General features: G+C 57.9%; 3 protein-coding genes and 1 long non-coding RNA gene across 55 annotated transcripts in view; 2 read left to right on the forward strand and 2 right to left on the reverse strand.

Annotated features, from left to right (window-relative positions):
* The window catches only part of TJAP1 (tight junction associated protein 1), a 26,299-nt gene extending 21,197 nt beyond the window's left edge, over window positions 1-5,102 (forward strand). For 23 of the 45 annotated variants that reach the window (XM_084968210.1, XM_084968221.1, XM_084968225.1 and 20 more), the window contains 5 exons: window positions 604-765; window positions 984-1,050; window positions 2,049-2,156; window positions 2,257-2,340; window positions 3,330-5,102. In XM_084968210.1, coding sequence (XP_084824336.1) covers window positions 604-765; window positions 984-1,050; window positions 2,049-2,156; window positions 2,257-2,340; window positions 3,330-4,427 — 1,519 coding nt within the window. In that variant the 3' untranslated portion in view covers window positions 4,428-5,102. Of the gene's footprint in view, window positions 1-8; window positions 766-983; window positions 1,051-1,276; window positions 1,307-2,048; window positions 2,157-2,256; window positions 2,341-3,329 lie in introns of those variants that run through there. The other 22 variants (XM_084968201.1, XM_084968206.1, XM_084968194.1 and 19 more) reach the window with 3 other exon arrangements.
* The window catches only part of LOC146401553 (uncharacterized), an 838,561-nt gene that overhangs the window by 545,674 nt on the left and 277,837 nt on the right, over window positions 1-15,050 (forward strand). The window lies entirely within an intron of this gene.
* On the reverse strand, window positions 5,067-8,872 carry LRRC73 (leucine rich repeat containing 73). Of its 6 annotated transcripts, none has more exons than XR_002345743.2 (7): window positions 8,017-8,872; window positions 7,268-7,428; window positions 6,858-6,980; window positions 6,369-6,469; window positions 6,005-6,227; window positions 5,733-5,863; window positions 5,067-5,377 (listed from the first exon to the last, which is right to left on the reverse strand). XR_002345743.2 is itself a non-coding variant. In XM_084968228.1 (7 exons), exons 1-7 carry the CDS (start codon window positions 8,286-8,288, stop codon window positions 5,793-5,795), a joined length of 1,026 nt encoding a protein of 341 aa, XP_084824354.1. In that variant the 5' UTR covers window positions 8,289-8,431; the 3' UTR covers window positions 5,695-5,792. The 6 variants fall into 6 exon arrangements, 3 of the variants coding, with proteins under 3 accessions (XP_003482241.1, XP_005666093.1, XP_084824354.1); XM_084968228.1 differs by lacking the exon at window positions 5,067-5,377 and adding an exon at window positions 7,095-7,174 and having other exon boundaries at window positions 5,695-5,863; window positions 7,273-7,428; window positions 8,017-8,431; XR_014810203.1 differs by lacking the exon at window positions 6,858-6,980.
* YIPF3 (Yip1 domain family member 3) lies at window positions 10,217-15,025 on the reverse strand. 3 transcript variants are annotated; one of them, NM_001245980.2, is made up of 9 exons: window positions 14,784-15,025; window positions 13,992-14,189; window positions 13,694-13,800; window positions 11,972-12,017; window positions 11,744-11,836; window positions 11,442-11,573; window positions 11,131-11,244; window positions 10,808-10,931; window positions 10,217-10,699 (listed from the first exon to the last, which is right to left on the reverse strand). In NM_001245980.2, exons 1-9 carry the CDS (start codon window positions 14,862-14,864, stop codon window positions 10,551-10,553), a joined length of 1,044 nt encoding a protein of 347 aa, NP_001232909.1. In that variant the 5' UTR covers window positions 14,865-15,025; the 3' UTR covers window positions 10,217-10,550. The 3 variants fall into 3 exon arrangements, with proteins under 3 accessions (NP_001232909.1, NP_001431538.1, NP_001431537.1); NM_001444609.1 differs by having other exon boundaries at window positions 13,992-14,284; NM_001444608.1 differs by having other exon boundaries at window positions 13,992-14,287.

Below are 15,050 nucleotides of genomic sequence, written 5' to 3' on the forward strand. Positions count from 1 at the left end.
GTGTTTTAGGGACTCTGGGGGGAGGCTTGACGTTGTGGATTTACCTTCCAGAACGAGAGGGTTATGCCATGGGCTCCAGGAGAAGCTGGTATCCTGGAGGTGATGGCTCTGAGGGGCCTGCTCTTGCTGAAGAGCCCTTCCCCAGCTCCTGGCCTCCCATGCCAGCTGTCTCCCTGCAGCCCTTCCTGGCCATTCTGTGAGGCCTTTGGAAGGAGGCAGCACTGGGCTGGGTTTCCAGGAGATGAATAATGGAGCAGCCTGACTTTGCAGTGGGGAAACTGGAGCTGGGGCTTGCTGGCTGGCTGGCTTGGGCTGTAACCGGAGACACACTGGGAACTGTAGCCCCTGCAATTATGTTTTCCCATTCTTCTCCAGTGAGGGGAGTAGACTGTTCTCTCCCCTCCCCTCTGCCTACCCGTCCCTCCAACCCAAGCTGTGTTCTCAGGGCCAGCAGGCCCAACTCATGCTGAGGCTCCAAGAGTCCCCTGCCCACAGCTGCCTGTCCTCACATCACCCCGCCTTCCTTCTTGAGTCCAGCCTGGGACTCCAGGGTAGTCCTCCTACCTCTGATGCCCCTCTGCCCTTGACCCCTCACCCTACCAGGCTCTTGCAGCAGGAGAATGAGGAGCTTCGCCGGCGCCTGGCCTCCGCCACCAGACGTACTGAGGCCCTGGAGCGCGAGCTGGAGATTGGGCAAGACTGCCTGGAGCTGGAGCTGGGCCAGAGTCGCGAGGAGCTGGACAAGTTTAAGGACAAGTTCCGCAGGTGTGGGAATGAGGGGCTGGGATGCAGGTGCAGGCACCTCCCTGTTCATAGGAGGTTAGCCAGGAGAGGCCTCAGAGATCGTTTGGTTCTGATGAGAAAAACTCAAGTTCTGGGAGGAGCAGGCCTTGTCCAAGATCCCATATCAAGGAGGGGCTGAGCAGGGTCTAAATAACAGGGTCTTGACCCCAGGGGTCTGTCTGCCTTGCATTCCTCTACAGGCTGCAGAACAGCTACACAGCTTCCCAGAGGACCAACCAGGAGCTGGAGGACAAGCTGCACACACTGGTAATCCCTCCTGGAGGGCAGCTGGGCTGGTGCTGTGCTCACAGTGTCGCAGGGGGCTGGGACTTGCCTGGGGAAGCCTTCCTAGCCTGGGGCTGGGGAGGGGGCACGGGGGGGAGGGGCCGCAGTGTGCTGTGTGAGTCAGGACTGTCTTAACGCTCACACTGTTTCTCTTCTCTCCTCGTCTTCCCCTCATGCTGCCACCGTTGCTGCTGCACTCTCCTCTCAGGCCTCTCTTAGCCACAGCTGGATTTTTGCAGTTGCGTCTGAGTTTGTGTGTTTTCTCCCTTGCCCTGGCCTCCTCCTCAGCTGAGATCAGGGATTGCTGGGACCCAGCCATTGCCCACTGCCCGCTCCTTTCCTCTTCCTCATGTGAAGCCTGTTCAGCAGGGGGGGACAGCTGGGGAGCCTGCTCTTGGCTTGGGCAGAGGTACTGATTGATGTCACCACTGAAGGCTCACAGCTTCTCTGCTGCAGTGGCAACAAGCCCCAGCCATTTGGGGCAAGAGGGCCTGTGGAAGCAATCCATGAATTGAAGATCAGAAGACTGCTTTTGAGCCTGTAGCTCTCTCCCTGCACAACTAGATAATCTCACAGGTGCCCCCAGCTGCCCCCAGCCCCACTCCCCAGCCTCATCGTGGAATCAGCAACACACACAGGCTTCAGCCCCTGGGTTGGCACAGTGCCTGCCTCTCAGGTGCCAGCTGCCTTGCCTGGTGTGTAGAACCCCTTGAGCTCCCTCCAGGGCTGGGCACCTCTTAGACCACTCTGTCCTGGGCCCCAGCGGCCATTGGTCATGCTCAGAAAGCTCCCTGCCCACAGCCAGCTGGACTGCAGGAGAGGTGTCTGGTCTCCTTCTGTCTGTCCATTGTCTGTCTCCACTCCGTCCGCCTTGGCTGCCCAGCACTTGTGGCTTCCTGTGTCTCTGGGCTGGGAGGAGGGGCTGGGAGGAAGGGCTGGCTGGGGTGTGGGCTGGCTTCACCATGAGTCTTGTGCTTCAGATCAAGAAGGCTGAGATGGACAGGAAAACTCTGGATTGGGAGATCGTGGAGCTGACCAACAAGTTACTGGACGCGAGGAACACCATCAACAAGCTGGAGGAGCTCAATGTACACACACCTCGGGGCCGCCCTGCCCATGTTGCTGTGTCCCAGCCCCACCCTGCTCCCCTGGGTGGCGCGGGGCTCTGAACCATGTCTGTGTCTGCAGGAGCGGTACCGGCTGGACTGCAACCTGGCTGTGCAGCTCCTCAAGTGCAACAAGTCCCACTTCCGTAACCACAAGTTCGCCGACGTGAGTAGGGCATCCTCCTGCCAGTGCCCCTCCAGCCTTTTTAGGACCCCTCCAACTCTAGTCTCTCTGCCTCCCCCCATCCTCCCGCCTTCAGCTCCCCCCCTCTGCTTTGCCTTCACCTCACCTCCCTGTCTCCTCTCAAGCCCGTCAGCTCTGCCGGCTGGCGTCCTGCATGCTGTCAAGGGGCAGGGTCTGGCCCTGTTTATTTTCCTGGAATAGAGACAGGGGGAGAGGTCTCAATTTCCAGATTCTAGGCAGGAAGGAGGGGCTGGCCAGAGATATGGGCCATGAGAAGATTGAGAGAGGCAAGGAGCAAACTCTAGACCCCAGAGCTTAGGCCCAGGTTGACAGGGCTTGCAGGGGGAGTGGAGCTGTTTCCAAGGTTCCTGGCCAGTACGGCATCTCAACTTAGGTCTGGTTTGGGCAGAAGCTCCCTCTGAGGTGGGGGAGTTAGAAGCTGGAGAGCATGTGGACCTCAGCACCAGTTCTGGATTCAAATCCTGGCTGTGTTAATTAAAAGCTTCAAGTTATTTTACCCCAGCTGAGCCTCAGCTGACCTGCAAAATGAGGCTATACCTTGGCATGTGCTTTTTTTTTTTTTTTTTTTTTTGTCTTTTTTAGGGCCACACCCATGACATATGGAAGTTCCCAAGCTAGGGGTTGAATTGGAATTGCAGCCATTGTCCTATACCACAGCCACAGCAACGCCAGATCCAAGCCTTGTCTGCAGTCTACACCACAGCTCATGGCAATGCCAGAGCCTTAACCCACTGAGTGAGGCCAGGGATTGAACCTGCATCCTCATGCATGCTAGTCAGATTCGTTTCTGATGAGCCACGACGGGAACTCCTTGGCATGTGCTTTGAGAACCAGAGCAAAGTGCCCAGCACCGTGGGCCTCCCACGTGGCAGCCGTTGGTTTTGTCCTGAGCAAGCTGTCTCAGGCTGGATCGTTCATGTCTCTTCCTCCCTCTCTCTCCTCTACTCCAGCTGCCCTGTGAACTACAGGATATGGTTCGGAAACATCTCCACAGTGGTCAGGAGGCTGTCAGCCCTGGGCCTGCCCCCAGCCTTGCCCCAGGGGCTGTGGTGCCCACCTCGGTCATTGCCCGCGTGTTGGAGAAGCCAGAGTCTCTCCTGCTCAACTCGGCCCAGTCAGGCAGTGCAGGGCACCCCCTGGCTGAGGATGTCTTTGTGCACGTGGATATGAGTGGGGGGGACCCGGGTGATTTGGCCAGCCCCCCGGCCCCGGGCAGCCCCACCCCCCAACCCAATGGGGAGTGCCGCTCTCTGGGCACTGCCAGAGGCTCCCCAGAGGAGGAGCTGCCCCTGCCGGCCTTTGAGAAGCTGAGCCCCTACCCGACCCCGTCCCCACCCCACCCGCTGTATCCCGGCCGCAGGGTGATAGAGTTCTCTGAGGATAAGGTGCGGATTCCCCGCAACAGCCCGCTGCCCAACTGCACCTATGCCACCCGCCAGGCCATCTCCCTGAGTCTGGTGGAGGAGGGCGGTGAGCGGGCCCGTCCTAGCCCAGTGCCCAGCAGCCCTGCCTCGGCCCAGGCCTCCCCCCAGCACCAGCCCAGCCCTGGCCCTCCAGCCCTCAGTGCCCCGGCCAGCTCCGCCAGCTCTGAGGAGGACCTCCTGGCCAGTTGGCAGCGGGCCTTTGTGGACCGCACCCCGCCCCCGGCCACCGTGGCCCAGCGCACAGCCTTCGGACGTGACGCGCTCCCGGAGCTGCAGCGCCACTTCGCCCTCGGCCCCGCTGGTGGAGATGAGGTTCAGGCACCTTCTTCCCCTCCTGGTGAAAGTGGGCTTTTGCTGCCAGCGGAAGCTGCCCCCAGCTTTCCCAGGGAGGAGGACGAGGAAGAGCTGAACCTGCCCATCAGCCCTGAGGAAGAGTGCCGGAGCTTGCTGCCCAGTGACAGTGGCCCGGAGGAGGGGCCTGGCACTCCTCGCACTGAGGGCAGGCCCTGGGCACTCCCCAGCTCCAGCCGCCCCCAGCGCAGCCCCAAGAGGATGGGGGTGCACCACCTGCACCGAAAGGACAGCCTGACACAGGCCCAGGAGCAGGGCAACCTGCTCAACTAGGGCCCAGCTTGCCCTTCCTGCCATTGCTGCACTGGGACTGCAGGGCACTGCTGCCCTTGCAGCTCAGTCCCCACATAGCCCAAGCCCTTGAACTCTGCTCCCTGTGTGGGTAAGGTTAGACCACACCAGGCCCTTCAGCTGCCTTGGCTGTAACTGGTATCGGCTTGCCTCGTGGTTTTTCCCCCCTGGAATATTTATTCTCCAAAAGTAACATACAGCTGGGGCTCAGGACCCTTTTCCAATCAGCCCATATTGGTCTGTTCTGGGAGCTGAGGGGTTGTTAACATCAGTGTTCATTCTCCATCCTCCTTGCACATCCACCAGGTGTGTTTTTTTTTTTCTTCCAGAGGGGGAGGGGTCATTGGGATTATTAACCTCTAATTTTTATTTTTTACCTGTTTTCCTCTCCCCCCAAATCCTCTGCAGAGCTGTTGCCTTCAAGGGGCCTGGCACGGCAGGCCCTGGGGATGTGGGAGAGGACTGACTCAGGGCTCCCCTCAGCTGTTCCTCCCTCTGGAAGGGAGTAGAGGGTGGGATTCAGGGGCCTCAAGCTGGGCTCTAGGTGAAACCTGACCCTGCTCCCAGCCTTGGCTTTAGACTGTTACTCCCAGCTTTGGGAAATTTTCACATCGATAACTATTTTAAAATTAAAACTATTTTACTGATATGGCCTAATTTATCTATTAATGATCTTTTTTTGCCATTCTTGAGTATTCCCAGTCCTAGTCATGTCCTCACCTTTTGCTGGTGACTCCCCCCACCCCACTCTGCCTGGGGCTTCCCTGGGCCCAGAGCATCAGGCAGTGGGAGAGGGTGCACCTCAAGTAAACTTGGCGGGTCTTGAGTCTGTCCTTGAGGTAGGATCCAGTCCAGCCCAGCCTTGGAGGCTCTTTACTTGAGTTATGATCCTTAAAGGGCCTTTGTAAGGTGTCACCCCAGAAACCTGGGTCCTGGAAGTCAGAGACCTGAGTCAGACCTATTTGAGACATTTGCAGCCAGTGGACCCTGCCTAAAGCTTGGGCTGTGGTGTAGCACTGCCCCCTAGTGGTGTCTAGTGATAGTACCAATTCCCCTGCCAGCCCCCAGTGACGAGAGCTGGAGGCCAGGTTGTAGAGTTCATAAAATCTCTTCCGAGCCAGCGGGCTGCAGCTAGAGCTGCCAACAAGTCCAGAGGCATTGCCTTGGGTTCAAGTGCCCCCAAAGATTTTGTTTAGTCACAGCTTCCAGAGCCTCCCACCACACTGCCAGGAGCTGCCAGAGCTCCAGGCACCCCCCCACACCCTCCCTCCCAAGCCCAGGGCTGACCCTGTATCCGGGACAAAGTGCTGGGGACAAATGTAATGATGCTCAGATGCTGATATGGAGTCACATCTCAGTCTCCGCCAATAGACTGTCCCCAAGTCCTGACGTCATTAGCACCATCTGAGAGCTGGGATCTGTGGAAGGGCAGAGGGGTGTTCAGTCCACCAGGCATCCCTCCACTGGGGACCACAAACAGGTTAGAAGTGGCCTAGGTTTCCCACACCCATGCTCCAAAACTCTTCCAGACTGGCTTTGATCAACTCTTGGGCTCTTACCACTGGGGCACATCCAGGAGCTGCTGCCCCTCTGGTGGGCAGCAGGCTCCCGCCCTCTCTCTCGTTCCTGCGTGTCGCCAGCTCCTCCTGCCACCTCCTCCTCCTCCTCCCCCTCAGAGAGGAGGTCACAGATCTGCTGCTGCAGCTCTGGGCTGATACTGTTCTCAGCCAACACCAGACTCCGCAAAGCTGTGGGGTAATTTTCTACCATGTCCAGCAGGGTCTGCGGTGGGGAAGAGTATGGAAAAGGACGAACACAGTTAAGGCGGCTCCTCAGGCTCCAGCCTGCCGCACCTTGGTATATCCACAGATACAATGGGTAACCTCAAATCCGGGCCCATCCCCAAACACAAAGTGTTCTCACCTGAGCCGACTGATTGGTGAGCCCTGTGCCCTCCAAGTCTAGGACCTCTAAGGTGCGGCTGGAGGCCACAGCTACAGCCAGCATCCCTGCCACGTGGTCACCTGGGAAGGCAGCACACAGGCACACACTCACCTGGTCATGCTGGAGCCTGTTAACTCTTCCTCCGCACAGCCTCTCTATTGCCCTAACAACCTTAGATCCCACCCCTAGGCCAGGAAATGCTGGCAAATGGTAGGTGTCCCAGGGGCGGGGGGCATTGTGACTGGCGAGTGAATGGATGAAGCAAGCCAGGCCCAGGGGTGGTGATGGATGCTTCGATCTACCTGTTGATCATCTGGTCCTCCACAGAGGTGGCTCCTTCATCCCAGAAACACCCCTCCCTTTTCTTCCCTTCTCTAGTGTGGGGGTTACCATGGCAACTGATGGTCCCAGGTTCTTAGATGAGAATGAGGGGTGGTGAGAATCGAAGAGGGCCTTCTTGAACCTCACCCAGGGGGTTGTAGTCCAGATTGAGGACGCGGACCTGGGAGCTGTGGGCCACGGCAATGGCGAGGCGGCTCCAGCCCTTAGGGGTGATGCCAGGGTTGGCGCTAAGCGTCAGCTCCTTCAAGCCTGGGCAAGAAGCTAGGATGGAGGTCAGGCCTTTCTCGAGCCCTTCCCCCACCCAGGGATCTCTGGGTGCCCTCCACGAGCTCCATGGCCATTAGAGACTCATGCCTTTCCTGCCCTCTGTAGCCTCAATGCCTGAGTCTCTATCCTGCTCAGCCCCCAATCCTCCCTCCTCCGGAGAGGATTTGAAAACAATTCTCACCCACATCTCCGGGCCACACCCTCTGCCCTCCGCGCTTAGCTTTCATCAAGGCCACCCCAGCCCATGAACTCAGCAGGGCCCTGCTCACCAGACTTGGCCCCGTCTGGGGGGAGGAGGCCACAGATGAGGTTGATGGCTTCATCACCCAGCATGCAGTCCCCCAGGTCCAGAGCCACTAGGGCAGGGTGAAGGGCCAGGGCTGGATTCAGCAAGGCCAGCCCCGCATCTGTCAGGGGGCTTCCATGAAGGCTGGGGGGTGAGACAAGAGAGGAGGGGTTACTGCAGTCATCAGCCCTATCTGTAAAGGGGAAGGAGCGCTCCCTTAAGTGAGCCTTAGAGGTGAGTGACTAGACATTCAGTCACAGCACTGGGGAGCAGCCTTGGGAAGGAAGAAGGAAGATTCTAGATTCTTAAAGGATACAGATAGCATGGAAATTTGGTTTCTTTTCTGGGGCAGATACTGGGAACCTGATTAGAAGACAGAGAAGAGGGGGTGCCGGTGGTGTGTTGGGCAGAAGGATAGGAGCAGGGATCTAGTCCTCAGGGGACTATTCCTTCTTGGGAACCAGGCAGCTGCCCCCAGAGAAGTCATTGAGGGTGATCAGATTGGGAGGTACATGGGCCCTGCCAGGAAGGGGTGTGGCTTGTGTTCAAAGTCTAAAGACCAGGCATGAGCTTGGAGAGTGTAGTGGAGGATGGGGAGAGGAATGAGGTGCGTGAATAAGGGGTGGAAGGTAGGCTGGTGCAAAGAGGGTGTGCGGAGGAACAGAGATGGCAGGGGGAGTGCGAGGAGGTGGGTGCGGTGCCCAGGACCCCCTTTCGAGGGAGCGCACTCACAAGAGGGACTGGATGGAGCGGTTGGTCCGCAGCGCCTCCGCCAGCTGCTTGATGCGGCCGGGGCTGGACACGACACCCAGGTTAAGGTTGAGCTGTGCCAGGGATGTGGCCCCCGCCAGGGCCCGGCAGATGCGGCCGAAGTCGCGGTCGCAGAGACGGCAGCCGCGCAGTGAGAGCAGGCGCACGGCGTTGTCGCGCAGGCCGCGGCAGATGTCCCGCACCTCGGCACCTGACAACGGTTCCCCCGAAATCTGGATGGAGCTGGGTAGCATCGTTCCCACGGCTGGGCCGCCGGGGCCGGGGCCGGGGTCCGGGCCCGGGGCGCGGCCGAGGTTGGCGGGGCCGCGGGCGGGGTCGGGGCTGGGGTCGAGGCCCGGGCTGTGGTCGCGGACGCAGCGGGGGTAGAGGGGGAGGCAGAGGCGCAGGCGGCGGTGGCGGCGGCGGCGGCGGGGACGGCGGCGGGGGCGGAGAGGAGCGCGGGGTCCCGGGCCGGAGCCGGCGGGGAATGCGGAGACGCCGAGGTCGCCGGCCGGGCTGAGACCGCGCGGCGCTGGGGCGGACCGTGCCGTCCGTGTCTGGGCGGCGGGCCGGGGCACGCGATCCGGGGCCCGGTGGGCGCTGCTTCGAGCTCGTCCTCGTCCCTCGCGGTTGCGGCGGCGGCTCAGGGGCCTCGGCTTAGGACGCGCGGGGCTGGTCTTCGCTCGGAGGCCGCATCCACTCCCTCTTTTCCTCCGGGTCGGCTCTCCCTACCGCCCCGCAAGGAAAGCCCGAGGCGGGCTGGCGGCGGGCAGGCGAGCGGCGGCTACGGGCGGCAGCTAGGGCTAGGGCTGCCGCGCCGGAGCGGGCGGTGGGTTCCCATGGCAACGGGCGCGTCACCGCCTTTCGCCCCGCCCCCTTCCCGGCCCAGGCCACGCTGGCCCACGAGGTTTGTGCACACCCAGTGTTCAGGAGCCGCGGGGACGTTCTTCCCCTAGTGTGGGGCCAGATGACAGGTGGAAAGTAGGTAGCCGGGTTGAAGCCTGGGACGGGCAGGGGGTGGGGAGGGGAGAATAGAGGGGCGTCACGTGAGATGGCCTTTGCGACGACTATGGGGTACTTTTGCCCATTTCCTCGTCGTTCTTCAGTGTCTTCACCTGGATTCCAGCCACCCTCCCCCCCCCGTCCTGTTTGGAAATCCCCAGAGCCCTGTAATCCGCGGCCCACCCTGCCCGCGCAACGCGAGGCGCCGCTTGCGCGTGGATTCCAGCAGCCAGAACTTCTCCGCGTGGCCCTGGCCAAGATGGCGGCCTCGCAGAGGCGGCGCCCGGGGCCACGACCCAGCGGAACCCCCGAGGCTCCTTGGGGCAGGCGAGCCGCGGAGGGCTGCAGAGGACTGGTGCCATTCCTCTCCCAGGTGCTCAGGGCACTGCTGATGCTCTGACGTTCTCAGGCTCAAAGGGGCGGGGGGGTGCCAGGATGGGAGGCCCGGAGCGGCTGTGGGGCTGTGGAAGGTGGGCCAGGGCTTCCACTGAGGATAGCGTGGGGGCCTCAAGTCACGTAGTGTCACTTAAGGGAAATGAAGGGCATGTCTGTCTTAGTTTATTAGAAAGAAAAGATGCTGACCCAGATTTACTAGGGTGATGAATTTTTTTAAAAAAATGCTATAAACGAAGTGAAGGGAGGTCAGAGATTCTGTTCCCTCCATTAACCACCTGAATTTAACTCCTTAAGTGGAACAGATTAAATGGGTGGGAGGCGGGTGGATAGGGCTGTGCTTGGGGTGGTTATTTCTTTTAAGAGTAAACAACACTCTTCAGGTGGAGGGGCTGGGAAGAAAGCACTAAAGAAAGCTTTGATCCTCTGGCCCCAGTATAAACTGGGCAAAGCCAGCTTCAGCGTCAAATGTGAGCTCCCACAGGAAGACTTCCTCTGCACAATGTCCCAGGTGCTTAAGGGCCTTGTAATGACATGGGGTTGAGTCTGGAAGTTTTTGTCCAGTTGGCTCCACTGGCATCCCAAGAGTGAGGTTGTGGCCACAGTAAAGCTCGGGGACAGGTTCCACATTCAGTCTGCTTTCAGTGTAGTCTGGGCTATCCCACTTTCATTCTGCTTGGGTAGGGGTATCACGAAGGGAACATGTGATATTACCACCACTGCCAGAACAGGAAAATGTCCAGGAAGTCGGGTGGCAGGGGAGGACCACTGGAATGGGTAGCTGCAGTTCCAGACTTCAATCAATATTTTAATTACCAAGTTTATATTTAGCAAGACAATGTGGGAGAGATAAAGAGGAAGGAAGGGGTGGGTGGTGAGAGGGCCTCAGATGAGCTGACCCACTTTCTGCACTGGCTGCAGAGCCCTGCAGTCCTGGCCAGGAGCTCCTGGCCTTATGCTCTTCAGAAGCCCGACAGGCATCAGGGAGGTGCTCGAGTTGGCTACAGCTCTGTGGCAGCTGCAGACCCCATCAAAGAGACACATGGCATCAGTACTGTCCTTTAATCTTCCTCCGCATCACAGCTGGGGGCAAAGGGGCTGGCCACAGATTTCAGGTGGGGTCAGTGTGACTGTAGGGTCACCGCGACAGCCTTGGCTGTGGCATTGAGCACGGTGGTGGGAAGCCTAACAGCAGGGAGTGCAGCAGGGATGTCTCTGGGTACCCTCTGCATGGGTGGGATATTGGGGCCCTCCAGCGTGTCCAGGATCCCTAAAAGGAGGAGGATTGGAAGGTGAGTGGGAGTAGGGTTGGGGGGGTGGGGCCCTGCCATAGGCCACCGACCTTCCCCTCCCCCGCGCCCAGGCCCACATCACTTACCCTCTACCACCTTGTGGTAGGCGAAATGCAGATAGAGCAGGAAGAGCATGTGCAGGGTTGCCAGGGTGCCACAGAGGAGCAGCCGCTGTGTGGGGCCCACAGTCCGTGACACCAACACTGCCACCTAGGGCAGCAGGAACACAGCTCAGAGGGCCTAGCTCCACGTGAGCAGTGTGGAGAAGCCACTCCTTCCCAGAGCAGCACCGTCTTTGGGCTCTTCCCTCCTATTCAGGGCCCTTTGTGGGGTTGGGCCCAAGCTCTGGGCTGTTTTTCCCAACTCCCAGGAGGACAGCCCACCCCAGGAAAGCTCCCGCCCAGCTTACCATGCGCAGGGTGGACAGTCCACCCACTAGCAGCCAGAAGAGGTAGAAGAGCGCATGGAGATGGATGTTGTAGGTGATGAACAGGACAATGCAGTGTCCAAAGAGGCCATAGCCCTAGGAAGGAGGATGGCGGAGAGGAAAATCACTCAGGCTGGGCTGGTTTCTGGACTCTCATAGGGATCCTCGTAGAGAGAAATGATCCCCTGGCCAGCTCACCCCACCCCAGGCCCTGGGCCCCAGGACAGATGCAGACCAAGGCCTGGTTACTCTTTTAAGATCACGCGTACCCACCACCGTGCTGGTCTCCTTACCAGCAGCGCCAGCATCTGGAGCATGGTGATCTGGGCGTTGCACAGGTAGGCAAGGAAGTAAATGAAGGACGAGACGCCCAACCAGTAGCCGAAGCAGGTGCCAATGGCTGTGCCCATCAGGGTGCCCTCCCGCTGTGGAGTGAAGGCTCTAATTAGTCTTGGGAGGCCTCTGGTCTCAGTCTCACCCAGGGCCTTCCTCAGGGGCTGCCTCCACTTCATCACATCTCCTTGGGCAGCTTTCAACTCATTTCAGCCATCCCCACCCCCACCCCCACCCCGCCAAAGTCCCCTGTCCTGCTTACGATGATGGTATCAGACGTCTTCATCCCATGGAGGAGAATGGCCACCAGCGTGAAAACAAGCATGAGAGGTCCATAGAGCTCACCTGCGATTTTCTATCAAGACACCAACTGATTTAGGCTGGAGGATACAAGGGCTCTTGTGTTTATGCCTCCCCAGGCTTGGCCTGGTGGCCCACTCTCTGCCCTAGAGCCCCCCACTCCCTTCCAGACATGCTGCCCCCTATTCACCTGAGGGAAGTTGACCATCTTGATGGGGATCATGGACTCCAGGAGCCTGGGAAGGGAGAGGAGAGATGAGAGCAGAGGCAGTACTAGGCTATGAGATTCTGGACAACCTGAATCTCAATCATCTCTCTAAATGAAGAGAACACACTGGATGGTAAAGGGAAAAGACGGTAATGAAGACAGAAAACGCTTCCAGGAAGAACAGCCCTCTGATGCTGTGCTGACTGACGCAGCAGTGGCACAGAGACTCGAGAGCCCCGCTGGGTCTTGGAGGGCATGGCCACTTACCTGTGTGACCTGCACTCCTTTAGTTTTTATTTACTTATTTATTTATTGCTTTTTAGGGCTGCACCCACGGCCCATGGAGGTTCCCAGGCTAGGGGTCTAACTGGAGCTGTAGCTGCCAGCCTACATCACAGCCACAGCCATGCCAGATCTGAGCCACATCTGCGACCTACACCACAGCTCATGGCAACACAGGATCCTTAACCCACGGAGCGAGGCCAGGGATTGAACGCGAAATCTCATGGTTCCCAGCCGGATTCGTTTCCGCTGTGCCACAACGGGAACTCCTGCACTCCTTTAAAAGACATGCAGACCTCAGCAGAGAATGCCCCAAGAGAATGTGATGGTGACAGGTTTAGCAGGAAAGTTGTTACTTGAGGGAACCAGCGTGCCTCCTGCCTCTTCCTTCTTACCATTCCTCTAGGCCCCACTGAGCATTTTCTTGAAAAATGTACTTGAAGTAATATGAACATTGCAGGTAGAAGGAATAAAAGTACCAATCACTTCTCCACTTCTTAAGTGACTGGCTCCTAATAATACCTTGGATCTTGGCTAGATTTTTACTTTCTCTTCAAAAGCTGCCCTGTCCCACCCTCCAGCCAACCCCTCATCAGGTGTCCCTCCTACATGGCAAATGAGTGCTCCACGGCTGTGCCCGAGGATAAGGTTCCCATTTGTCGTCACCACTAAATCAGACACAACTGTAGGATCTGACACAGAGCAAAAGCTTAGTAAATACTTGTAGAGTGGTACTGGGTGTTTGATAAGCATTAGCTGAATTAAAGGATGAACAAAGAATCAAAGCAAGATTAAATCTGGTTTTTGAAACATAACTTGACAACAATGTACCAATGGTCTGGTTCAGAGACTATTTTAGTGCTGGGAATAAAAAGACAAGGAGGAGTTCCCACTGTGGTGCAACTCGATCGGTGGCAGCTCTGGAGCACTGGTTCAACCGCCCAGCCCGGAAGAATGGGTTAAGGATCCAGCATTGCCACAACTGCAGCATAGGTTGAAACTGCAGCTGGGATCTGATCCCTGGCTGGGGAACTCCACATGCTGTGGGGTGGCGACAAAAAGAAAGAAAAAAGATAAAACAGAGCCTGCTTTTTGAGGAGGTCTCTGGGGAGACAGACCCAGGAATGACAAAGTACAGCATCGCTGAAGTGCTGTCTGCTAAAGGAAAGCAAAGCCCTAGTGGAGCATCAGGAAAGGAAAGGATAAACTTGGAACAGGGAGCAAAGGAAGTGACATTTGAGCTAGGTTTTGAGGAAAGATGAGAAGTTTGCTAGATGGAGAAGAGGAGGAAGGTGTGTTCTCGCCAAGCCCTGTTCTGTGACTGGAATCATGAAGAGGGGATTCTAAGGGCTTGGAGTCTGCTTGTAGAGTGGATGAAGGGCTAGATGTCAGGAAGGCAGCTTCGGTCAGGAGGATCCTCACCTGCTTCGCACCTGTGCAGGCTCCACATCAAAGTAGGGTCTCAGGATGTCGATGTTGGCGTACAAGCTGAAGGCCCTAGAGGCTTGTCTCTTCCCCGCCTGCCACATCTGAAGCAAGGAAGACCGGGTGGGGTGGGAGGGTATCGTGAGACTCTTGGCTTTAAGGCCCTTTTGCTTATTTCTTGTTGGATCTCTACATGGTTCTAACTGGACAAGCTGGGGTGAACTTCACTAATACCAACTCAGAACCAGAGGCCTCAGGATACTTTTCCACCTGTCAGAGAGCCAGTCTTGCTTACCTGATCAGCCACCTGCCGGCTCAGCTGTCCCTTAAAGCCCTTCATGCCCAGAAACTCCCCATCCTCTTCTTCAGCGGCAGCTGCATCAGCATCCACTTCTTCCTCACGCAGGCGCTGATGCAGCTCACCCATATCCTCGAAGCTGGAACCTGAAGTATCATCCATGTTCTCCATGTCAATCACAGCTGAGCCCCCACCCTGTGAAGACAACGGATCCCACAGTGGAGGACCTTTCTGCTCCATCCGTTATGTCCTTCTCTGTTCACCGGAGAGCTTGGAGCTTTGTCCTTTCACTGCTGGAGATACGGCTTAGAATTACCATAGACCATGCCACTCCCCTCCCCTCAACTGCTCTCAGAACCTTTGTTTGGCTCTCTTTTCCAGCCTGGGAAACCTACTCCCTGTCTTCCATACGTGTCCTTTTCCTACCAAAGCCACAAAAGGCTGCAAAAGTGCCCATTTCCTTTGTGTTTTCCACCCCAAAACAAGGCTGCGCGCACAGTGTGGTTTTGGCCAGTGAATCCCGCCTACCCCCCATCCCACCCTCGCCCCTGGCCGTGCCCGACCTTCTAAGTTGTGCGGAAAGCAAGAGCAAGGGGGCTCAGAGGTACTAGTGTGGACCTTTTAGGTCCGCACTAGTTCCACTGCCTTTCACGTGCACGAAGACCCAAAGAAGACAAAAAGTTCTGCAAACGGAGCAGACTTCCAAGGCTCGAAGGAAGAGTCCCCATGACACTTCAGGACAGCTGCAGGCCGTGGGGCTGCTGGCAGCCGGAGCCGTGGGGCGCTTACCTGGATGTTTTCATCGAATCCTCCCCATTCCGGGCCAGCCCCATTTCGGGCGCCGCCGGCCGGCGCCGCCGGAGTTGCCATGTCCCTCGAGGGCTCCCGTCGCTGAAGCCCGCGCTAGTCCCGCGCGCTGAGGAGGAGTGGGAGAGATGAGGGCCTGACGGATGGACAGGTCCAGGGACTAGAAAGAAAGGTGGGATCGGCCGGAACGCAAAAAGGAGAAAACCGGATGTTTGGTTAAAACTGACTTCCGGTATCTGAGGACGTGGA

The sequence above is a fragment of the Sus scrofa genome, chromosome 7 (genome assembly GCF_054392235.1).
Source record: "Sus scrofa isolate SSC_HxYL_T2T_F1_AM1 chromosome 7, Sscrofa_HxYL_maternal_Yorkshire_Landrace_v2.0, whole genome shotgun sequence".
Classification (NCBI taxonomy): Eukaryota; Metazoa; Chordata; class Mammalia; order Artiodactyla; family Suidae; genus Sus; species Sus scrofa.

Excerpts from the sequence above, each read along its gene's own strand:
- LRRC73 (XM_084968228.1), bottom strand. The coding sequence starts at position 8,288 with ATGCTACCCAGCTCCATCCAGATTTCGGGGGAACCGTTGTCAGGTGCC. Across the intron at positions 7,429-8,016 it reads CGCTCCATCCAGTCCCTCTT|CCTTCATGGAAGCCCCCTGA; the intron begins GTGAGTGCGCTC and ends CTCACCCCCCAG. Across the intron at positions 6,470-6,857 it reads TCTGGACTACAACCCCCTGG|GTGACCACGTGGCAGGGATG; the intron begins GTGAGGTTCAAG and ends CTGCCTTCCCAG.
- YIPF3 (NM_001245980.2), bottom strand. The coding sequence starts at position 14,864 with ATGGCAACTCCGGCGGCGCCGGCCGGCGGCGCCCGAAATGGGGCTGGC. Across the intron at positions 14,190-14,783 it reads GATTCGATGAAAACATCCAG|GGTGGGGGCTCAGCTGTGAT; the intron begins GTAAGCGCCCCA and ends TTGTCTTCACAG. Across the intron at positions 13,801-13,991 it reads GCCGGCAGGTGGCTGATCAG|ATGTGGCAGGCGGGGAAGAG; the intron begins GTAAGCAAGACT and ends TCCTTGCTTCAG.